Genomic DNA, 20,137 nt, shown 5'->3' with positions numbered 1-20,137 from the left:
CATGACATGTGTCAGTGACATTGAGAATTTATCAAAGCCCTCGATATATCCATAGATTTGTTTGTTTATTTGGATTTTGCTCACACCCTTTTTTAGTAGTAGCTCAAGGTGAGTTACATTCAGGTATTCTGGATATTTCTCTGTCCCAGGAGGGCTCACAATCTAAGTTTGCACCTGAGGCAATGGAGGGTTAGGTGACTTGCCCAAGATCACAAGGAGCAGCAGCGGGATTTGAACCAGCCAATTCTGGATGTCAAGACCAGTGCTCTAACCAATGGGCCACTCCTCCACTCCAGGTTGATACTGCCTGACACAATTTGATACAGCAACAAGGAGAAATTATATCTTACCTGCTCATTTTCTTTCCTTGAGTCACTCCAGACTAGTACAGATGTTCAGGCTTATGCTCTGCTGCCAGCAGATGAAAACTGAGAACCAATGACTTAATTACATCACTAAGTGTAGTTCTCAACCCAGTCCTTGGGACACACCTTGCCAATCATGTTTTCAGGATTAATATGAAGTAGATTTGCATACAATGGAGGCAGAGCATGCAATTTTATCTCATATATTCTTTCTGGATATCCTGAAGACCTGGCTGTCTGGCTGGCTGTGTCCGAGGACTGGGTTGAGAACCTCTGCTCTATAAGTATCTTGTGCAGGCTCTAACCAGTCAGTATTTCAATAAAGCAAAAGGTGCAAGTACAACCCCCATAAACCAGGGAACATAAAAAACAAGAATTACACACTGCGGACAATGCCCAACTCCTGCAGAAGCCCATCTTTGACAGAAAAGCCAGCACTATAATCTTCTTGCGCTAGACCACCATTCTTTCAGTCACATTTCCCAGAACAACGGGTGGGTTTTACACCGGTCTGGAGGGACTCAAGGAATGAAAATTAGCAGGTAATTTCTCCTTCCTCATCGTCCCTCCAAGACCAGTCCAGACACTAGGGAAGTACCAGAGCAGTACTTACCAAGTGAAGGTTATCAGACAGTACTGCAGCCAGAACTTTCCAACCTGTAATGATGACAAAGTGGCTACCCTGCCAATCTCCTGCAGTAGAATGAAGCTATGCTCAGCCCACAAACACGCCTGTTTCCTGGTAGAACATACTTTTAACACCAGGGCACTGGATGGCCCCATAGCATATAAGCTGACACTATGGCCTCCTAGATCTCCCGGCTGAATTGTCCCTTTATGTAAACTGCCTTGAACCTCCTGCTGGGATTAGATTAGATTGTTTTGCTTTAATGGAAGAGTGGGCAAGTAGTAAGACTAAAAGTGAACACATCTAAAACTAAAATGATATAGTTTGGCCATCTTTCAATTCCATCTCTCCCATCTGAAAGTATTATTTATGGAGAACTTTTAAACTTAGAGTCACCTTTTCGAATTTTAGGAATAAAGTTAGAATCACATTTGTTGATGAAGGTTCAACTAAATACAATAGAATGCCGATTATCTGAACTCCAATTATTCGGATATCTAATTATCCGGATTGCTTCTGTTCCTTATCTTTTCCATTTATCTCTATCACAGTTATCACATTACGCCTGATACAGAGTAAAAAATGTTATAACACCACAAATAGGTTGATATTTTTTCCCATTTATAATTGAAAACAAAAAATAATGCTCAACATGTAACTCTCAAAGTATATTCTCTTTTCAAAAAGGAATGTCCCATTTTCCGGACCACCCCTGCAGAGGGCAGTCCAGATAATCGGAGTCCTACTTTAATTTGATTTAAGTTAAGAAATCAACTTGATCGTCTGACACTTTTAGTTCAAGCTGTAGTCCTATCTTCCACTGATTATTGCAATGTATTGGATGTTGGCTGTACTGAAAAATGTTTTGATCGTCTACAATTTTTACAGAATGCCGTGGCTAGAATGATTTTTGGTGTGTATTGTCAAGAAAGTGTTACTCTTTTTTCTGTGTAAACTCCAATAGCTTTCCTTCCGAGCTCATTGTAAATTTCAATTATGTACCAGAGTTTTTATAATAATTCATGGTATGTCCCCAAGTTATCTTCCTAAGGCAGGGTTACCTAGGAGTCCAAGAATAATTTGTTACTCCTTTTTCCATCTACACATAAGACCCGCTTTAAGCAATCCTTTACTGTTTCTTTTCCCTATCAAGCAGTTAAATATTGGAAAAATCTGCCTCCTACACAGAGGACAGAACCTTCCTACCTTAGATTTAGGAAACTTAAGTATGTGGCTTTTTAGGTGAAACAAAATTACATTATTCTGAGAAGGAACAGTGACTTCCAACTGTGCCAGTCTGGGTTGTAACACAGCTCCATAATCATAAAATATCATGCCTAAGTGTCTGTTTTACGTCCCCTCTCCTACCTTTCTCCCAATCTAATATCTGAATCCAAAATAATCTGTTGCCATTTAGTGAAATTTAATTGTTCAAATCAGGCTGTATTCTCCATGATTATCTTCCCCAGTTCTTTTAGCTGATACTGTGAACAAGGATGGTACAGCCTGAGCTGAACTATCTTTTGAGATTAAATATACAAACCTCAATGGGCAGGAGTTAAAGCACATTTTTTAATGTAACAGGACAAAGACACAATTATTTAATAGGGGAATATGTAAGAGCAAAATCTGCCAAAATTCAAAACGCATTTTTCTATTTTAACACTTTGCTATGACAGGTAGTATGTGAGATGGTGTTAAGAAAGGTTAATTAAAAGATTTAAATACCTCTGTGCATAAACGCACAGGAGGCGAGTCTCATTCAATTTAAAGGAAAGGGTGATGGATGCATGGAATGGCTTCTCAGTGGAGGTGGTGGTGATGACGACAACTATCTGACTTTGAGAAAGTGTGGGACAAGCACAGAAAAATCTCTAAGGGGGAGAAAAGGATTGTAGAGTTTAGTAGTGCTGACCTGGGCAACAGCAGAAGGGAACCACTGCTGGCCTGAACTACCAATGCAGACCCTTCACAGAGGTTTGTTGTGTCAGGGTGCTGTGCGTCTGATGGTGTGGGATCAACTTACAAGGGTGGACTGGGAGAAGGATCAGATATTGGGGGAGGGGAGGGGATGTGCCACTGCGGCTTGGCTGTTTAATTTTTTCTTTTAATGGACTGGGGTCCCCAGTGTGTTCATCAAAGACGCAACACGTCTGTGGCTCGTGCTTCTGATCTGGTCAATTTAAGATCCAAAAGGTCTCTACATTCCTGAAAGCTCTCCATGAGTGCTGGTAGGTTCGTGGTTTTATAATCTGGACCAGTAGGTTGTCTGCAAAAACAGCTATTTTTAAATTCTTGACAATGAAGTTTTGTTTAATGTTGGAGTTAGAATAAAAATGTCTAACTCCTCTACCATAGCCATAAAGGGTGAAGGGGGGCACCTACATGTGGGTTTCTGGTGGGTTTTGAAGGGCTCACATTTACCACCACAAGTGTAACAGGTGGGGTGGTGGGCCTGGGTCCGCCTGCCTGAAGTGCACTGCACCCACTAAAACTGCTCCAGGGACCTGCATACTGCTGTCAGGGAAATGGGTATGACATTTGAGGCTGGCAAAAAATATTTAAAAAGTTTTTTTTTTTTTAGGGTGGGAGGGGGTTGGTGACCACTGGGGGTGTAAGGGGAGGTCATCCCCGATTCTCTCCGGTGGTCATCTGGTCAGTTCGGGCACCCTTTTGAGGCTTGGTCGTAATAAAAAATGGACCAAGTAAAGTCGCCCAAGTGCTCGTCAGGGACGCCCTTCTTTTTTCCATTATCAGTTGAGGACGCCCATGTGTTAGGCATGCCCCAGTACCGCCTTCGCTACGCTTCCGACACGCCCCCGTGAACTTCGGTCATCCCTGCGACGGAAAGCAGTTGAGGACGACCAAAACCGGCTTTCAATTATGCCAATTTGGGCAACCCTGGGAGAAGGACACCCATCTCCCGATTTGTGTCGAAAGATGGGCACCCCTCTCTTTCGAAAATAAGCCTGATGGTGTTGAGGTGAGGGCCATTGGGAGTTTTTTCTCCACTTTTTGATGTGGGTTTAAGGATTAAAGTAAGTTGAAGTTTTGAAGTAAAAACACTTTTTCAGACAAATCTTGCATACCCCAAATAATTTTGGAAACAATTATTTTGAGGAGATTCTATTGTATTTGGTTTTGTGCTGTTGTGTATTTTGGGTTTATCAATAATATAATATACCTCCCCATCTATCTTTTCCACAGTTTTATGAATTTCCACTGCCAGTGCCTTTTTTGAATAAGAGAGCCACACAAGGCTAAGGCTGAGGCTGACAGATAGGTACCCACTCATCACATTTTCAATTTAGCATGCTCTATTTGGTTGAGATGGGTTTCCTGCAGGATACCCACTGATGTTTGTTGCCTATTAAGGGTTCATAAGATCTTCTGCCTTTTAATTGGGGATTAAATTCCCCCCACATTTCAAAGAAAACAATTTCAGTTTTATTTATATAAATTCAATTAGCTGCTGATCCCAGTAGTAATAAAATTTTCCTAAATCAATAAAGGACTGTCCCAGCCACCAACCCTCTCCCCCTGGCTCCAGCCCATACTTTGCATTGACTGCTCTCCCAAAACATCTGACCAATGTTACGCTGCCTCACTCTCCTGAATTCCCCCTACTAACTGAGCAAGCCCTATTTCCTCCACCCCCTCTGTCCAAACCCTCCTTCCCAGCCCACTGACCCTGAGCACCAACACAAGATTACCAAACCCAATCCAAGGTTCTGGTTCTGCCCTTTCCGTAGTCCCATGTAAGTATATTTCAGATTACTCCCTTCCTTGATTCCTCCTCCTATCGAACCTAATAATCAGTATCTCCCACTTGTAATTCTCCTTAAGTTACCATTCCTTCTCATAGTGAGATTGATCACGTATGGATGCCAAGGGCCCTACATCCATCCCAATCCCCTCTGTATTTTACCATTTTTTATCCCCCACCTTTGTTTCTCCCATCCCACTAATATCAATTACCCCATTTATCCCAGCACACATATCCATCCGCATAACACACACCCATCACCCAATGGACTGGTGTTGGAGAGCCCAAAACTATTCAGTCTCTGCAGAGCTAATGATCTTCCACAGCAGCATCCACAGCCCAGGAAGGCAAAGCTCTGTCTCTTTGTCCTCCAAGGGGGGACTTCTTGTGTCCCAGCATCTGTGGCAGGGTGCCATAGTCACAGTGCTGGTCCTTCCTAAGTTCAGAAAAAGTAAATGTCACAAAGATATTGTCCCCTTCATGTCTGGTTTATCACTCTGACTCAGAATCTCTGAGAGGCCTCCTACTTTGTGGATCCATAACTTGCACCATTTTGAATTGCCAAAAACTCGCGCACGAGTGGCTGCCTCCATGGGGGTTGCTTAGGGCATCAAATTAAAGTACATAAAAGATTAAACAATTAACGAAAAGCAAAATGTACAAAAAAAATGCCTTGGAGCAGCTCAAGGTAATCCCTCGACCATTTATAGACTCACTGTACTGCTACCGATTTCCTGCTCCTTTCCATCAGTTCCAACATGTAGTCTTGAGCACTTCGTTCAGGATCTTACGGGGACGCCTTTCCAGTACGCAAACCTTTAACAAAGTCCCTGATGTAGTACCCTCAGCTTCACTGGGTATCAGCAGAGTTTTCTCGCAAACAGTTGGAAACAAACCAGATCAAATTCTCTCTGCAGTGCCAACACTCTTGAAAAGTAATCCTGAAAGGACAGTACCTTTTTCCTTTCGTAGTCTAATGATTTACTGTTTCGCAGTGGCTGCAAGAGGTCTTGTGAACAAAGATTAGGAGGTGCAGAATCACCACTCTAGGCTGTGGCCCAGGCGCTCGTTGGGGGTCTACCCTGTGAGCTCTCTTGATGTAAAGCAATCCAGCCCGAGACTGACAGTGGAAGAGAAGAGTACTTATAAGTGTGACTGGAGTTTACAAGGAGGAGTATCGAGACAGAGAAGAGAAGGTGGATAATGAGGAAGTGCAGAGTGAATGTATTTCCATCACAGAAGCTACACATTGCTTCTGTTTTTATTTCACTACAGAGAATGAAGGTGTTCGATAATTACTGTCTTAGCTACAAAAGCTGCCTCTGAAAGTGTGATAAGAGGATGTTAAGAGTGTGGCTCACCTTATAATCATTGATGTGCAGGAACTCATCAATGATGGCCCGAGACTTTCTCTCCATTTCCTCTACTGTAAACAAAGGCTTGTCTTGCTCTGGACCTGAAGGAACATCCAATTTGGCTGCTGGGGGAAATGAAGATAATGGAGCAAAATATTACATCTAGAGGTTGTATTGCTGGAAATATTTTTACATATTCATTTTTAGTGATGTAAAAAAAAAAATGAAAAATACATCCAAACGGTCATAGAAAACCAAACTAGAGGAAATCTGAGAAACAGGAGAAAACCAGCAAAGTGAGACTTGAAAAAAGGGTAGAGCAGGCATCTATCAGTAGTCACTGGTTAAAACGTCTGCAGAAGAACAGATAAATATGCTTTGGCCAAAGTCTCAAGGACCATTTGTGAACCTGTGACTGTCGTTGTGCTCTGACATTTTGAGACCGATTGCATTTTCTTAGGCTCCACTTTTGAAACACAACCAGTTATTGGCCCTTAATGAGCTTAACATAAAATGTAATTAAAATGGGTTTCTTCCTAGTTGCTGCCTTCTATAAATACATTGCTACAGTGGGGGAAATAAGTATTTGATCCCTTGCTGATTTTGTAAGTTTGCCCACTGACAAAGACATGAGCAGCCCATAATTGAAGGGTAGGTTATTGGTAACAGTGAGAGATAGCACATCACAAATTAAATCCGGAAAATCACATTGTGGAAAGTATATGAATTTATTTGCATTCTGCAGAGGGAAATAAGTATTTGATCCCCCACCAACCAGTAAGAGATCTGGCCCCTACAGACCAGGTAGATGCTCCAAATCAACTCGTTACCTGCATGACAGACAGCTGTCGGCAATGGTCACCTGTATGAAAGACACCTGTCCACAGACTCAGTGAATCAGTCAGACTCTAACCTCTACAAAATGGCCAAGAGCAAGGAGCTGTCTAAGGATGTCAGGGACAAGATCATACACCTGCACAAGGCTGGAATGGGCTACAAAACCATCAGTAAGACGCTGGGCGAGAAGGAGACAACTGTTGGTGCCATAGTAAGAAAATGGAAGAAGTACAAAATGACTGTCAATCGACAAAGATCTGGGGCTCCACGCAAAATCTCACCTCGTGGGGTATCCTTGATCATGAGGAAGGTTAGAAATCAGCCTACAACTACAAGGGGGGAACTTGTCAATGATCTCAAGGCAGCTGGGACCACTGTCACCACGAAAACCATTGGTAACACATTACGACATAACGGATTGCAATCCTGCAGTGCCCGCAAGGTCCCCCTGCTCCGGAAGGCACATGTGACGGCCCGTCTGAAGTTTGCCAGTGAACACCTGGATGATGCCGAGAGTGATTGGGAGAAGGTGCTGTGGTCAGATGAGACAAAAATTGAGCTCTTTGGCATGAACTCAACTCGCCGTGTTTGGAGGAAGAGAAATGCTGCCTATGACCCAAAGAACACCGTCCCCACTGTCAAGCATGGAGGTGGAAATGTTATGTTATGGGGGTGTTTCTCTGCTAAGGGCACAGGACTACTTCACCGCATCAATGGGAGAATGGATGGGGCCATGTACCGTACAATTCTGAGTGACAACCTCCTTCCCTCCGCCAGGGCCTTAAAAATGGGTCGTGGCTGGGTCTTCCAGCACGACAATGACCCAAAACATACAGCCAAGGCAACAAAGGAGTGGCTCAGGAAGAAGCACATTAGGGTCATGGAGTGGCCTAGCCAGTCACCAGACCTTAATCCCATTGAAAACTTATGGAGGGAGCTGAAGCTGCGAGTTGCCAAGCGACAGCCCAGAACTCTTAATGATTTAGAGATGATCTGCAAAGAGGAGTGGACCAAAATTCCTCCTGACATGTGTGCAAACCTCATCATCAACTACAGAAGACGTCTGACCGCTGTGCTTGCCAACAAGGGTTTTGCCACCAAGTATTAGGTCTTGTTTGCCAGAGGGATTAAATACTTATTTCCCTCTGCAGAATGCAAATAAATTCATATACTTTCCACAATGTGATTTTCCGGATTTAATTTGTGATGTGCTATCTCTCACTGTTACCAATAACCTACCCTTCAATTATGGGCTGCTCATGTCTTTGTCAGTGGGCAAACTTACAAAATCAGCAAGGGATCAAATACTTATTTCCCCCACTGTATATTGAGGAAGGGTAATCTTCTAACAGCTAGCGGGTGGGCACAGGACCTGGAGAACTGTTCTCAAAAGAAGAAAGTGAAAAGATGAAGTAGAATAATCCACAACTCAATGCAAAAAGTGCAGCAAGATTCAGAGAAAAACAAAATATATAGGATCAGAGGAGGATGCTGTATGAAAGAGAAATGGAAAGGCACAAGGGCTGAAAGACTAGAAAACTGATTTAATGACAACATTGAGGAACAGAACTGTGACCTGATCAAGGCAGTGATCCAGTTTTGTAAAACGTTCAAATTCAGTCGTTTGTGCATGCTATTTAAGTATCCCCCACCCCACTGTGTTTGACATAGCACAGAGAATAAATAAGAAAGAAAGCCTCAATTTTTCCCAAATGCATAAGAATTTGCCCGATTCAAGCTGGATTCCAAAGCACAGTACAAACACAGCCACCTCAAAGGCAAACTGTGGGCAACACAATATCATATATATTTGAGGCAAAAACAGGACCAAATGTCTACTGAAGCAATTCTGTAAAAGGTGAACTTGCATTTCCATGCATTTTTTTTTTTTTTTTACATATAAATGCAAAAGTCTGCACCACTTACATGCATGTTCACACTACTCGCTATACTGTAAACCAACACAATTGGGAAAGCAGCACACAGAGGGAAGAAGCATGAGCGCTTTTTATAAAATACTGTGCGCACACGTACACCTGCCATTGACCTGGCGTGCTCAGGCATGCTTTCTATAAGCAGCTATTCCCTGATGCCATCATAGAACAGGTGCTCCCCATGCTGCACTGGGCTGCCAATTTACAGAACTGCCCCCTATTTGCTTTTATAGGTCTAACATATACTATTATGACAGTTTCTGCAATATTAGGACTTTGTGCAAAAGAAATGTGGTAACTTATAGAAGAAAGTGCTAATTTTAAAATTAGGGACAAGATCCCAAACCACATTTACTTGACTGTTGTTTTTTTTTCTTCCTTGGAATTCTTTCCTTTCCACATGTGCCTTGAAATTAAACCCTCAGGCAAGAGATGTGCAAAGCTTAAAGTCAGACAATGTTCATGTCCTTCAATTAACACATATTATCCAGTACAAAACATGTGATGAAATTTGATACAGATCAGACTATTAAAAGAAGAAGACACCCAAAATGACAGGCATATAAAGAACACTGCTTCGTAACTATATGATTAGAACACTAAAAAGGATGTTGAGAAGTTGCCATTTGGAATTGAGTCTTACTAGGCAATGGTTTCCTGGTTCACTGCCAATCTCCCTTGCCTTTCTTATTCCTTTTCAAACCTCCCCTCAACCTTTTATTTTGTTTTCAAAGCTGCTGCAATCCAACTTATTCATATTCAGACATCATCCTCTTTAGCACATTCTGCACTGACCTGATGAATAGTGTAGCTCTCCAAAATGTATCGCCAATAAATTAACTTAGTCCAATAAAAAGCATCACCTACAACTTTTTTTTCCAAAGCTTTCCTGTGGCTGCATCCAAAAGGACTGACACGGACTAACTACTTCATTCAAAACTGTACAAGAAAACGGAGCTGGAGGGTTTTTGTATTTTGGGCCCAAAATCTAACCCAGTCTCAAAGTGACATGCCCAGGTTCACGCAGGGTCCTTAGCTCCTCCAGTATGTGCTCCCCTTTCCACTCCGCAACGTTAATCATTTAGTGCTCTCACCTGTCTCCGTGGCTTTGCTCCGGTCAACTTCAGCACTGCCTGTTATCTGTTTCACAGTTTCCAGCATCTCTCTCCGCTGTTCCTCTTGTGACTGATTGTCTAGAAGTTCCTTACTGCTGCTGCCCCTTAAGAATGTGCTTGGACGGGATGTGGAAGACTGCAGCGGTTTGTCATTTTTTTCCCTTCCTGTGCTCCCACGACTAAAACAAAAAACCCCACATTTATTGATAAAATTCATTTATAACCAACAAAACCAGCAAAGCTATTCAATACAGCTGATACTGACATTCACTTATATAACCAACATACACATTAAACACAGGTCTATATTTAAATGCATTTATCTGGGTAGCAGCATCATCTACCCAGAGACACTGCTGAATCTCTCAGTGACATGTTACCTGGATAGGGACGCTAAATATTTTTACAGACCACGCAGCACTGTGCTGATAGAGCCAAAGGGATGAGCCAGGAGTTCCCTGGGTAGTGACAATATTCAGTCTGCCACCTGGATAACTAAGGATGGGGATAAAGCAGTCCTATGAGAATCTGGAAAAACTATCTCGAGAGTGACCGAATACTGTTGTTACCCAGATAGTGCCTGGCACTCACTTTAGTATTCGGATATTTAGCAGCAGTCACAATCCTGGTTCTAGGCAATTTTTTTTTGTTACATATGTACCCCGCGCTTTCCCACAAATGGCAGGCTCAATGCGGCTTACATGGGGCAATGGAGGGTTAAGTGACTTGCCCAGAGTCACAAGGAGCTGCCTGTGCCGGTGGGTCTCCAGCCCCCCCCCCCAAACCCCCGGAAAATGGTCCCTGGTGGTCCAGTGGCCGCCAGCCAAACCCCCTCCCAGCGAGCGATGGGGGGGAGGGGGGGGCTAGAGGTCCGGTGGACTTCCAGCCTACACCAACTCCCCCCCCCCACAGCGTTGTCTTTCGAATACCTGGTGGTCCAGCGTGAAAAGAACCCCCTCACGGCCCCCCTACCTTAGTTGGAGGAGGGAGGTAGCTGGCCTCCCTCCTCTTCCTTGGGTTGACGCCGCCGCAAAATGGCGGCGCCCAGCCCCTCCCAGTGCATTCTGGGATGGGCTGGGCTCAGACCATATAAGGGATTTGCTCTCCAGCCCTCCCTGAACCTGGGGGGGGGGGGGGGGGGGGGATCGTCGGGACGACCGGAAGTCCACCGGACCTCCAGCCCCCGTTGCTCGGGGCAGGGGTAGACAGGGCCTGTTGGTCCTATGGACCTCCAGCCCCTGTGTTTGACAGGTTTGGGCTTTTGAAAGGCACAATTCGCCCGAACTCATACCCCATGATCAGAGATAACTGCGCTGCTTAAATTTGCATACATTATCTCTGATCATAGGTCTAATAGCGCCCCAAGCTGTTCCAGCGCTATGTTACAGCGCTGTTTTGAACAGTGCGGGGCTTTTGATCATCTGCCTGTAAATGCTAAGAAGCTCATAGGAATAAAATGGGATTCTTAGTATTTAGCGAGTGCTAATCGACTTTAGTAAAAGGAGCCTTTAAGTATACTTAACCTCCAACCCTAGCCAACATCAGAAAATAAAGGATTCAATTTACCAAAAGAGTGGAGGAGTGGCCTAGTGGTTAGGGTGGTGGACTTTGGTCCTGGGGAACTGAGGAACTGAGTTCGATTCCCGGCACAGGCAGCTCCTTGTGACTCTGGACAAGTCACTTAACCCTCCATTGCCCCATGTAAGCTGCATTGAGCCTGCCATGAGTGGGAAAGCGCAGGGTACAAATGCAACAAAAATAAAATAGATACTATTGGAGATTCTACATGGAATGTTGCTACTATTGGAGATTCTACATGGAATGTTGCTATTCCACTAGCAACATTCCATGTAGAAGGCTGCGCAGGCTTCTGTTTCTGTGAGTCTGACGTCCTGCACGTACGTCAGACTCATAGAAGCAGAAGCCTGCGCGGCCACATTGGTGATCTGCAAGGGCCGACTTCTACATGGAATGCTGCTAGTGGAATAGCAACATTCCATGTAGAATCTCAAATAGTAGCAACAGTGGAGGAGTGGTCTAGGGGTTAGGGTGGTGGACTCTGGTCCTGGGGAACTGAGGAACTGAGTTCGATTCCCACTTCAGGCACAGGCAGCTCCTTGTGACTCTGGGCAAGTCACTTAACCCTCCATTGCCTGCCGCATTGAGCCTGCCATGAGTGGGAAAGCGCGGGGTACAAATGTAACAAAAAAAAAAAAAAAAAAAAAGAGATAGGAAAGCTTAAACAATACAATGGTTCAAACCTAATGGAAGCAGGCTCCTTAAGATGTTACCTGAGGATTAACAATTGGGAATATAGGAGCAGTAGCCTGAGGATCAGCAAGTTTTGCATTGACAAGACAGTTGCTAAGAGTAAAACAAAAAACACCCATCTTGTGTCTTGATATTTAACTAAGTACTTACAAGGGAAAGGGAAATGGGACTTGATATACCACCTTTCTGAGGTTTTTGCAACTACATTCAAAGCGGTTTACAAATATTCAGATACTTATTTTGTACCAGGAGCAATGGAGGGTTAAGTGACTTGCCCAGAGTCACAAGGAGCTGCAGTGGGAATCGAACCCAGTTCCCCAGGATCAATGTCCACTGCACTAACCACTAGGCTACTCCTCCACCCAATATACAAATCCCTATATCTGTAGGACACCTGGTTTCAAGCTTAAAAATTGCTTCTTCCTTTTTTGTGATATGTCAGGAAACATCCGGCACTCAACAGCCCATACATACATATTTAACTATAAAGAACATCCTTACAAGCCATTCAGAGTCAGTATCCAAAGTGCAAGTTTGTTAATAAAGCAGGTAAGGCAATTTGCCCTGAGTTAGGCTCTTACAGAAATGCACTTCATTCAAGACTACCCACAGTTAACCGAGCAAGCTGATTGGAATCTTCTAATCCTTTTCATTTTGCCTGTGGCACATAAAAAGCTCCTGAGGAAGGAGGTATTGATTCAGGGGGGATCCACAATAATATAGCTGCAAATTTCTTGCTTCTAATGGTACATGAAGGAAATTTATCAAATTCCTCCACCTCACAGGGCTTTCCAATTTCCTATACAAAATAGTCAAATCTGAAATAAGAGTCTCCTCCAGTCTAGTAACTGCTTCACCACTGCCAAATCCCTCTGCACTTCTGAAACAACGACAGTAGGGCAAATACCTGAATTTACGATGACAGAGAACATTCTAAAGCTTCCATACCTTCTCAGAGACTGAAAATTGAAGTGATCAGGCCTCAACCAAAACAAACCTAAAGGTGGAAGTTCTCACAGGTCTCCCATCCAAAATCAGGGCTGCATTCCTTGCAGATTGTTTTCCCAGTGAAATGTCCTGCTGTCCGGCTCCCTGCTCCGAAAGCTCTTTCAATTTCTGGGTCATCCAAACTGCTCCTGTCTACTCAACTCTCGCCGCTTCCTCCTCTCTCGGGATTGACATTCAGTGCAGACTCCTTGATCTTCCCAGCAACCATGCCATGTTCTTCTGGCATGTGCAAACACTGTCAGCCACAGCACTGTCAGCCTTCAGGTTCAGAATGGCATTGAAACCGGGGGAGTAGATCCTTCCTTCCACCCCTGCACCTTCCAGTGGGCTATGCTCTGGAAGATCCCTCATCGAAAAGGATAGAAAAACAAATCCATCAGCTGTCTCAATGCCAAATCCCAAGCTAGTGATGACTGCAGGACCTTCAGGTTCAGAATGGCATTGAAACTGGGGGAGTAGATTCTCCCTTCCACCCCTGCACCTTCCAGTGGGCTATGCTCTGGAAGATCCCTCATCGAAAAGGATAGAAAAACAAATCCATCGGCTCTCTCAGTGCCAAATCCCAAGCTAGTGATGACTGCAGGACCTTCCCTCTGCTTTTCGGCCCCATACATAAAGGGCCAAATGAGTAAAGCAGATCCTGCACGAGCAGCCAGAGGAAGGGTCTGCAAGACATAAAGCCATTTGGGAAACGCAACATTAAGCCATTTGGGAAACACAACAGATTGATCCACCCAATCAGAGAGATGGGCAGATGACACCAACCCTCCAGCTGACAGTGAATATCCTCCAGAAGCTGGCAGATCAAGGGATCTAGTGTTAAAATAAACAACAATGGGGAAAGGGGGCAGCCCTGCCTCATCCCGCGAAGGATGGGAAACTAATCCAATCACACCCCATTAACACAAGATTTGAGCCCTTGGGTCCCTAACACCTGAACATAAAGTAACATAGTAAGTGATGGCAGGTAAAGATCTGAACAGTCCCATCTAGTCTGCCCAACAGTCACATTCATTATCAAGCTAAGATTAAGTCAGCAATGAACGTGATATTATATACTTAATCATGGTCTTTCTTTGGTGTTTCTGGGACACAGTCCTTAGAAGTCCTCCCGGCTCTGCCCATACGTTCCAACTACTGGAGCTGCCGTCAAATCTCACTCCAGCCTATTCGAATCCAACTTCTCATTTGCGGGACACAGACCGTAAAAGTCAGCCCGGCACGATCCTCACATTCCAAATAATTGGAGTTTCTGTCGACTCTCTGTCCAGCACATCCTAAACCAGATCACTATATGTGGATCTCAGACCGTACAAGCCAGGCCAGCACCGGCATTTAGTTGATGCAGCCGGAGTTGCCATCTAAGCACCACTTGGCATACAAACATATATATATAAAAAAAAAAAAATTTAAAGTGTTGTATATCATTCATTTTCTAAATTAGAGATCCTCTGCACTCATCCCACGCCTTTTTGAATTCCACCCCAGTTTTTTCTCCACCACTTCCCTTGGAAGGGCATCTACCACCTTCTCTGTGAAAAAGAATTTTCTGACATTACTCCTTAGTCTACCACCCCACACCCTCAATTTATGTCCTCTACTTTTACGATTTTCCTTTCTCTTGAAAATATTTGTTTCTATATTAATACCTTTTAAGTATTTAAACGTCTGTATCATATCTCTCCTATCCCTCCTCTCCTCTAGGATATATTGGCATAAGCCCCATATCATTATTGTTGCCTTCTCCTGGAACGCTTCAAGTCTTCTTACAACTTTAGCTAGATATGACCTCCAAAACTGAACACAATACTCCAGGTGGAGCCTCACCAACGACTTGCACAGGGGCATCAACACCTCCTTTCTTCTGCTGGTTACAGCTCTCTCGCTACAGCCTAGCATCCTTCTGGCAACGGCCACCACCTTGTCACACTGTTTTGTTGCATTCAGATCCTGAGATACTATAACCCCAAGATCCCTCTCCCTGTCTATGCATATCGGACTCTCATCACCTAACACATACATCTCCCATGGATTTCTACTACTACTACTACTTACTACTACTTAACATTTCTAGAGCGCTACTAGGGTTACGCAGCGCTGTACAAAATAAACAAAGAAGGACGGTCCCTGCTCAAATGAGCTTACAATCTAAAGAACGAAATGTCAAGTTGGGCTGTCTAGATTTCCAGGGTAGAGGTGTAGAGGTTAGGTGCCGAAGGCGACATTGAAGAGGTGGGCTTTAAGCAGAGATTTGAAGATGGGGAGGGAGGGGGCCTGACGTATGGGCTCGGGGAGTTTGTTCCACGCGTGGGGTGAGGCGAGGCAGAAAGGGCGGAGCCTGGAGTTGGCGGTGGTGGAGAAGGGTACTGAAAGGAGGGATTTGTCTTGAGAGCGGAGGTTACGGGTAGGAACGTAAGGGGAGATGAGGGTTGAGAGGTAAGGAGGGGCTGCAGATCGAGTACATTTGTAGGTTAGTAGCAGAAGCTTGAATTGAATGTGGTACCTGATCGGAAGCCAATGAAGTGATTTCTACTCCCTGTGCATCACTTTGCACTTTTTTGCATTGAATTTATTTGCCAAACACTAGACCATTCTTCTAGTTTCTGCAGACCTTATTTCATGTTTTCCACTCCCTCTGGGGTGTCTACTGTGTTACAAATCTTGGTATCGTCCGCAAAAGGCAAACCAATATCACTCACAAATACACTGAACAGAATCGGCCCCAGCACCGATCCTTGAGGCACTCCACTACTCACCTTTCCTTCCTCCAAGTGAATTCCATTGACCACCCCACCCTCTAATCCAGTTCACCATTTTGGGTTCTAACTTCAGTCTGTCAAATTTATTCAAGGGCCTCCTATGAAGAACCATGTCAAAGGCTTTGATGAAATCAAGGTAGATTACATCTAGCACACGTCCTTGATCCAATTCTCTGGTCACCCAGTCAAAGAATTCAATGAGATTCATTTGGCATGATTTACCTTTGGTAAAACCATGTTGTCTCTGATCTTGCAACTTATTTGATTCCAGGAAATTCACTATCCTTTCCTTAAGCATCGCTTCCGTTACTTTTCCAATAACCGAAGTGAGACTAACCAGCGGCTTCTTCTCTGTCACCACTTTTGTGAAAAGGGACCACATCCTCTCTTCGCCAGTCCCACGGAACCTCCCCTGTCTCCAAGGATTTATTGAACAAATCTTTAAAAGGACCCGCCAGAACTTTGCTGAGCTCCCTCAATATTCTTTGTCCACCTTCAAATTATTAAGTTGTTCGTAAACACTTTCTTCAGTGAATGGTGCAATATCCACTCCAATCTCACATGTACCTTTGCCAGTCTTATGTCTGTTTTAAGTATGGCCCACCAGGGACTCTCTGAAATGTCCCCCGAGGATTTCCTCAGGAATGCAGGTCATGTCACTATGCAAGCCCAGGGCTGTGGCCTAAATGTTATTCAGGATGCTGCTCCTGCTGGCAAACCAAGGTGGTTGCAAGCTGAGCTCCCATGGGCCAATCGTATGAAAAGAAGGTTCCCATTACTCACGTGCTGGTGAAAGACTCACCTGTAACTGTACACTTAAAAATACATATTTGCTCAAGGCTCTTTTCTTGGATTTAAATTTGAACTGGTAGGAAAGACTGGTATTTTGGCCCAGGCACTCTGAAAGATGTGCTACTGCTAGCCAGAATACTCAGCCTCTAACCCAAGCTCCCTGGGGGTTAGCCAAAGAAACAAAATCATCCCTCTCTCCTCACAATATAAGTGCATACTCCCATCTGCTTCTGTAAACCGCTAGTGTAGACTGGAACAAATGTTACAGAGCTCTTCTGATGTCTTGAGGTGAGGGAGAAACTTCTTATCCAATAATTTATTTAAACCCCTTTCAGGGAAAGGAACAAAACAGTGGTGAATGGCCCCAGATCAAATTTATTTTGCTATATGTCTTTTTGTTTTGATTTGGAGCTCAAAACCTCTGGGTAGGTACTCCTCTGTTTAAGTCACACCAGTTCTCCAACTGGGTCAGGAACTACTTCAGTAACCAGTCCAAGAGTGTAGAGTCTGCCCATTACCATCTGATGGAGACAGAGAAATAACTGAGCATCTAAAGCTCCACAGTGCCCTTACTGGGTAAAATATACAGGACATCTTTTTTCCTTTGTCTCCATCTGCCGGTTGACAGGCACAACCCACAGGTTCTGGACAGATCTGGTGAGGATGCCAAGGACGGACTGAGTTGTCGCAGACCCTTGGCTTGCCCAGCTATAATGAAGTTGCATTAAAAATGGAATATGTAGGGAATGACTTAAGTTAGGTAAATAAAAATTTTATTTGGCTATTCTTTTCTTACCACTAATTATTTAATATGAAATGAATTAAATAAACTAAATTGAACATAAAGATTTAGCTCACACCTTTTTCAGTAGTAGCTCAAGGTGAATTACATTAAGGTACACTAGATAATTTCTGTCCCCAGTGGGCTTACAATCTAAGTCTAAACTTGAGACAATGGAGGGTTACATGACTTGCCCAAAATCACAAGGATCAGCAGTAGGATTTGAACCAGACTTCCCTGGTTATTAGCCCAGTGCTCCAACCACTACCATGTCAGCCACCAATTCCGATGGCTCTTATTTTCTGGTTTGATTTTCTTCTATTTCAAATGAAAAATATAATTTAGAGCTCAGATCATGTCTTTTCCGTTGTAGCTCAAGGTGATTTACATTCAGCTACAGTAGGAATTTTCTTGATCCCAGAGGGCTTAAAATCTAAGTTTGCATCTGAGGCAATGAAGGGTTAAGTGACTTGCCCAAGATCACATGGAAATTCTACCTGGTTTCCCTGCCTCTCAACCCTTTACTCTAACCACTAAGCTACTATTCCACTGCAGGTAGCAGAATGGTTTCTGCCCACCTATTAGAACAGGAATGATATGGGAAAATTAGATCTTACATGCTAATTTGCTTTCCTTTAGTCCCTCCAGACCAGTGCAGCCAAGTTATTTATTTCAAAAACAAAGTGCACTTACAAGCACTATACACACCTATCAACAGAATTTACACGGACTATAAGCCATAGATAACAGCCGTATTTATGAATTACAAAAAAATGACAAGGTAGGGATGAACCTACTCTGTGTTCAATGAAATTTGCCTACCTTGTTAAGGCCCTTCGAGAGTCAAAGTCAGAGGTTGCAGGTGAGGAAGACATAGTTGATGCTGGCTGTTGTAGTGCAGAAAACCTGTTTAAATTTGTAGCATTTGGTCGTAGGGAGTCTGTAAAAGATCAAAAATTCTGATGAGAAGCAACACTTGAAGTGGGAAATTCAGCAGCATTTTGATGCCTACTCATATGCACCTTGTAGAGCAGCCATTAGAGTCTCCAAGGTACCAAAAAAGGTCAATGATGTACAGCAGCAGCACTTCACTTACACTGCAAGTTTGAAATTCATAGACAGGTTTACTTACTTGTAATAACTGTTCTCAGGAAACAGTATCCTAACTGAAGGCTCCTATACCAAACTGTACAGCCTTCTATTACATCAATCATTCGGAAATGTTGGGTATGTCTGGCTCAGGGTGTGCAACAGAGCAGGACACCACTACAGAGAAAGTCTCAGCTCTACCTCCCTCTCCTCTCAAGCAGCTGCAAACAACCATCCAGGTTCTTTTTGTTCTAGTTGTACTGCTGAAGCTGCAGTCATGTGGAGTCCCTGTAAGTAGAGAGACTTTACTGCAATGGCATTCGCTATCAATAGACTGCACAGAGAAGGAGAGTCGCTCAGCTGAGGTAGACAAAATGCCGCCTCAGCTCCCCCCCCCAAAAGACAAACTCTCCGCCGAGGGACCTGGGTTCGATGCGCTGTCTAGAGGGGTGCAGAACTTGCAGCACCCACTTCTGTAAACTCCGCGGTGCTGACATACTGCACAGGGCTTGAGCTTCTCGCCTAGATAGCATCGGAATGCTCCGATTCCTGCTGCCCTCCCAAGTGCCCTCTTTTTTTTTTTTTCAAGCTCGATGCTGGTCGGCTGAGAGAGAGAGAAGGGTTGTGAGGCACAGAAACTAGCAGGGAAGAGAAAAGCTGCACTGCTTGCTCACCGAACGAGTCTGCCCCGGTTTGTTTGTTTTTTTTTGCTAAACACAACTGAATGTGGCTGACTCTCCCAAGCTCAGAATCACTTCCCCCAAAGAGTCCGAGCGGCCGAAAGACCCACAGCGTGAACCTACAAAGAGCAAGGAGGACTGAGGGGGAGGGACACGGCCACCCGGGTAACACCCTAGGGGTAACCCAAGGCCCCCACGGGCCACTATCTCAGCTAGGTTCCCAACAAGTAGGTGAACAGAAAAGAAGGAACCTTTTTTTTTTTTTTAAACACAAAGAGATAGAAAGAAGAGAGACTGACAGGGCTGGAGACTGAGAATACTGGAGTCTTCTATCTGGCAAGGGCTCTTCTTGGCTATCTCTGATGAGTCAGAAGTCTCAGTCTCCGCCTGCTGGAAGACGTGCACAACCCATCAGTCAATCACTGGGCCGGTCCGGAGGGCCGCTAAGGAACTGGTAAATTATCAGGTAAGCCCTAATTTCTCCGTCCTCAGTGTCAGCTCTAGAGCATTCCCTAGAAGGGAAGTACTATCAAATGCATATTCCTTAGCTGTATTCTAAAACTTGATCTGTTTGTAGATCTTCTATTTAGTTCTTCTACCCAGATTCTGTGTCTCACAAAGACTTGGCTGAAGAGAGGAGAGGAACCGTATTTGTTTCAGGCCATCCCTTCAGATTTTCAGGTCTTTCATAGTGAGTGCTCTTCTAAACGAGGAGGGGAATTGGCAATAATTTTGCAGCCAATGAACTCCTGTGTTC

General features: G+C 44.1%; 1 protein-coding gene across 10 annotated transcripts in view; it reads right to left on the bottom strand.

Moving 5' to 3' along the window:
• EIF4G3 (eukaryotic translation initiation factor 4 gamma 3) overlaps positions 1-20,137 on the bottom strand; it is a 419,008-nt gene that overhangs the window by 55,349 nt on the left and 343,522 nt on the right. For 8 of the 10 annotated variants that reach the window (XM_030222062.1, XM_030222063.1, XM_030222065.1 and 5 more), the window contains 3 exons: positions 18,434-18,551; positions 9,980-10,179; positions 6,121-6,239 (listed from right to left, as the gene is read on the bottom strand). In XM_030222062.1, the coding sequence (XP_030077922.1) occupies positions 6,121-6,239; positions 9,980-10,179; positions 18,434-18,551 (437 nt within the window). The remainder of the gene's footprint in view (positions 1-6,120; positions 6,240-9,979; positions 10,180-18,433; positions 18,552-20,137) is intronic. The other 2 variants (XM_030222064.1, XM_030222072.1) reach the window with 1 other exon arrangement.

Source organism: Microcaecilia unicolor, chromosome 13 (genome assembly GCF_901765095.1).
Source record: "Microcaecilia unicolor chromosome 13, aMicUni1.1, whole genome shotgun sequence".
Taxonomy (NCBI): domain Eukaryota; kingdom Metazoa; phylum Chordata; class Amphibia; order Gymnophiona; family Siphonopidae; genus Microcaecilia; species Microcaecilia unicolor.
Note: the sequence above shows the minus strand (reverse complement) of the source record. Positions and strands in the feature narration are given on the sequence as shown.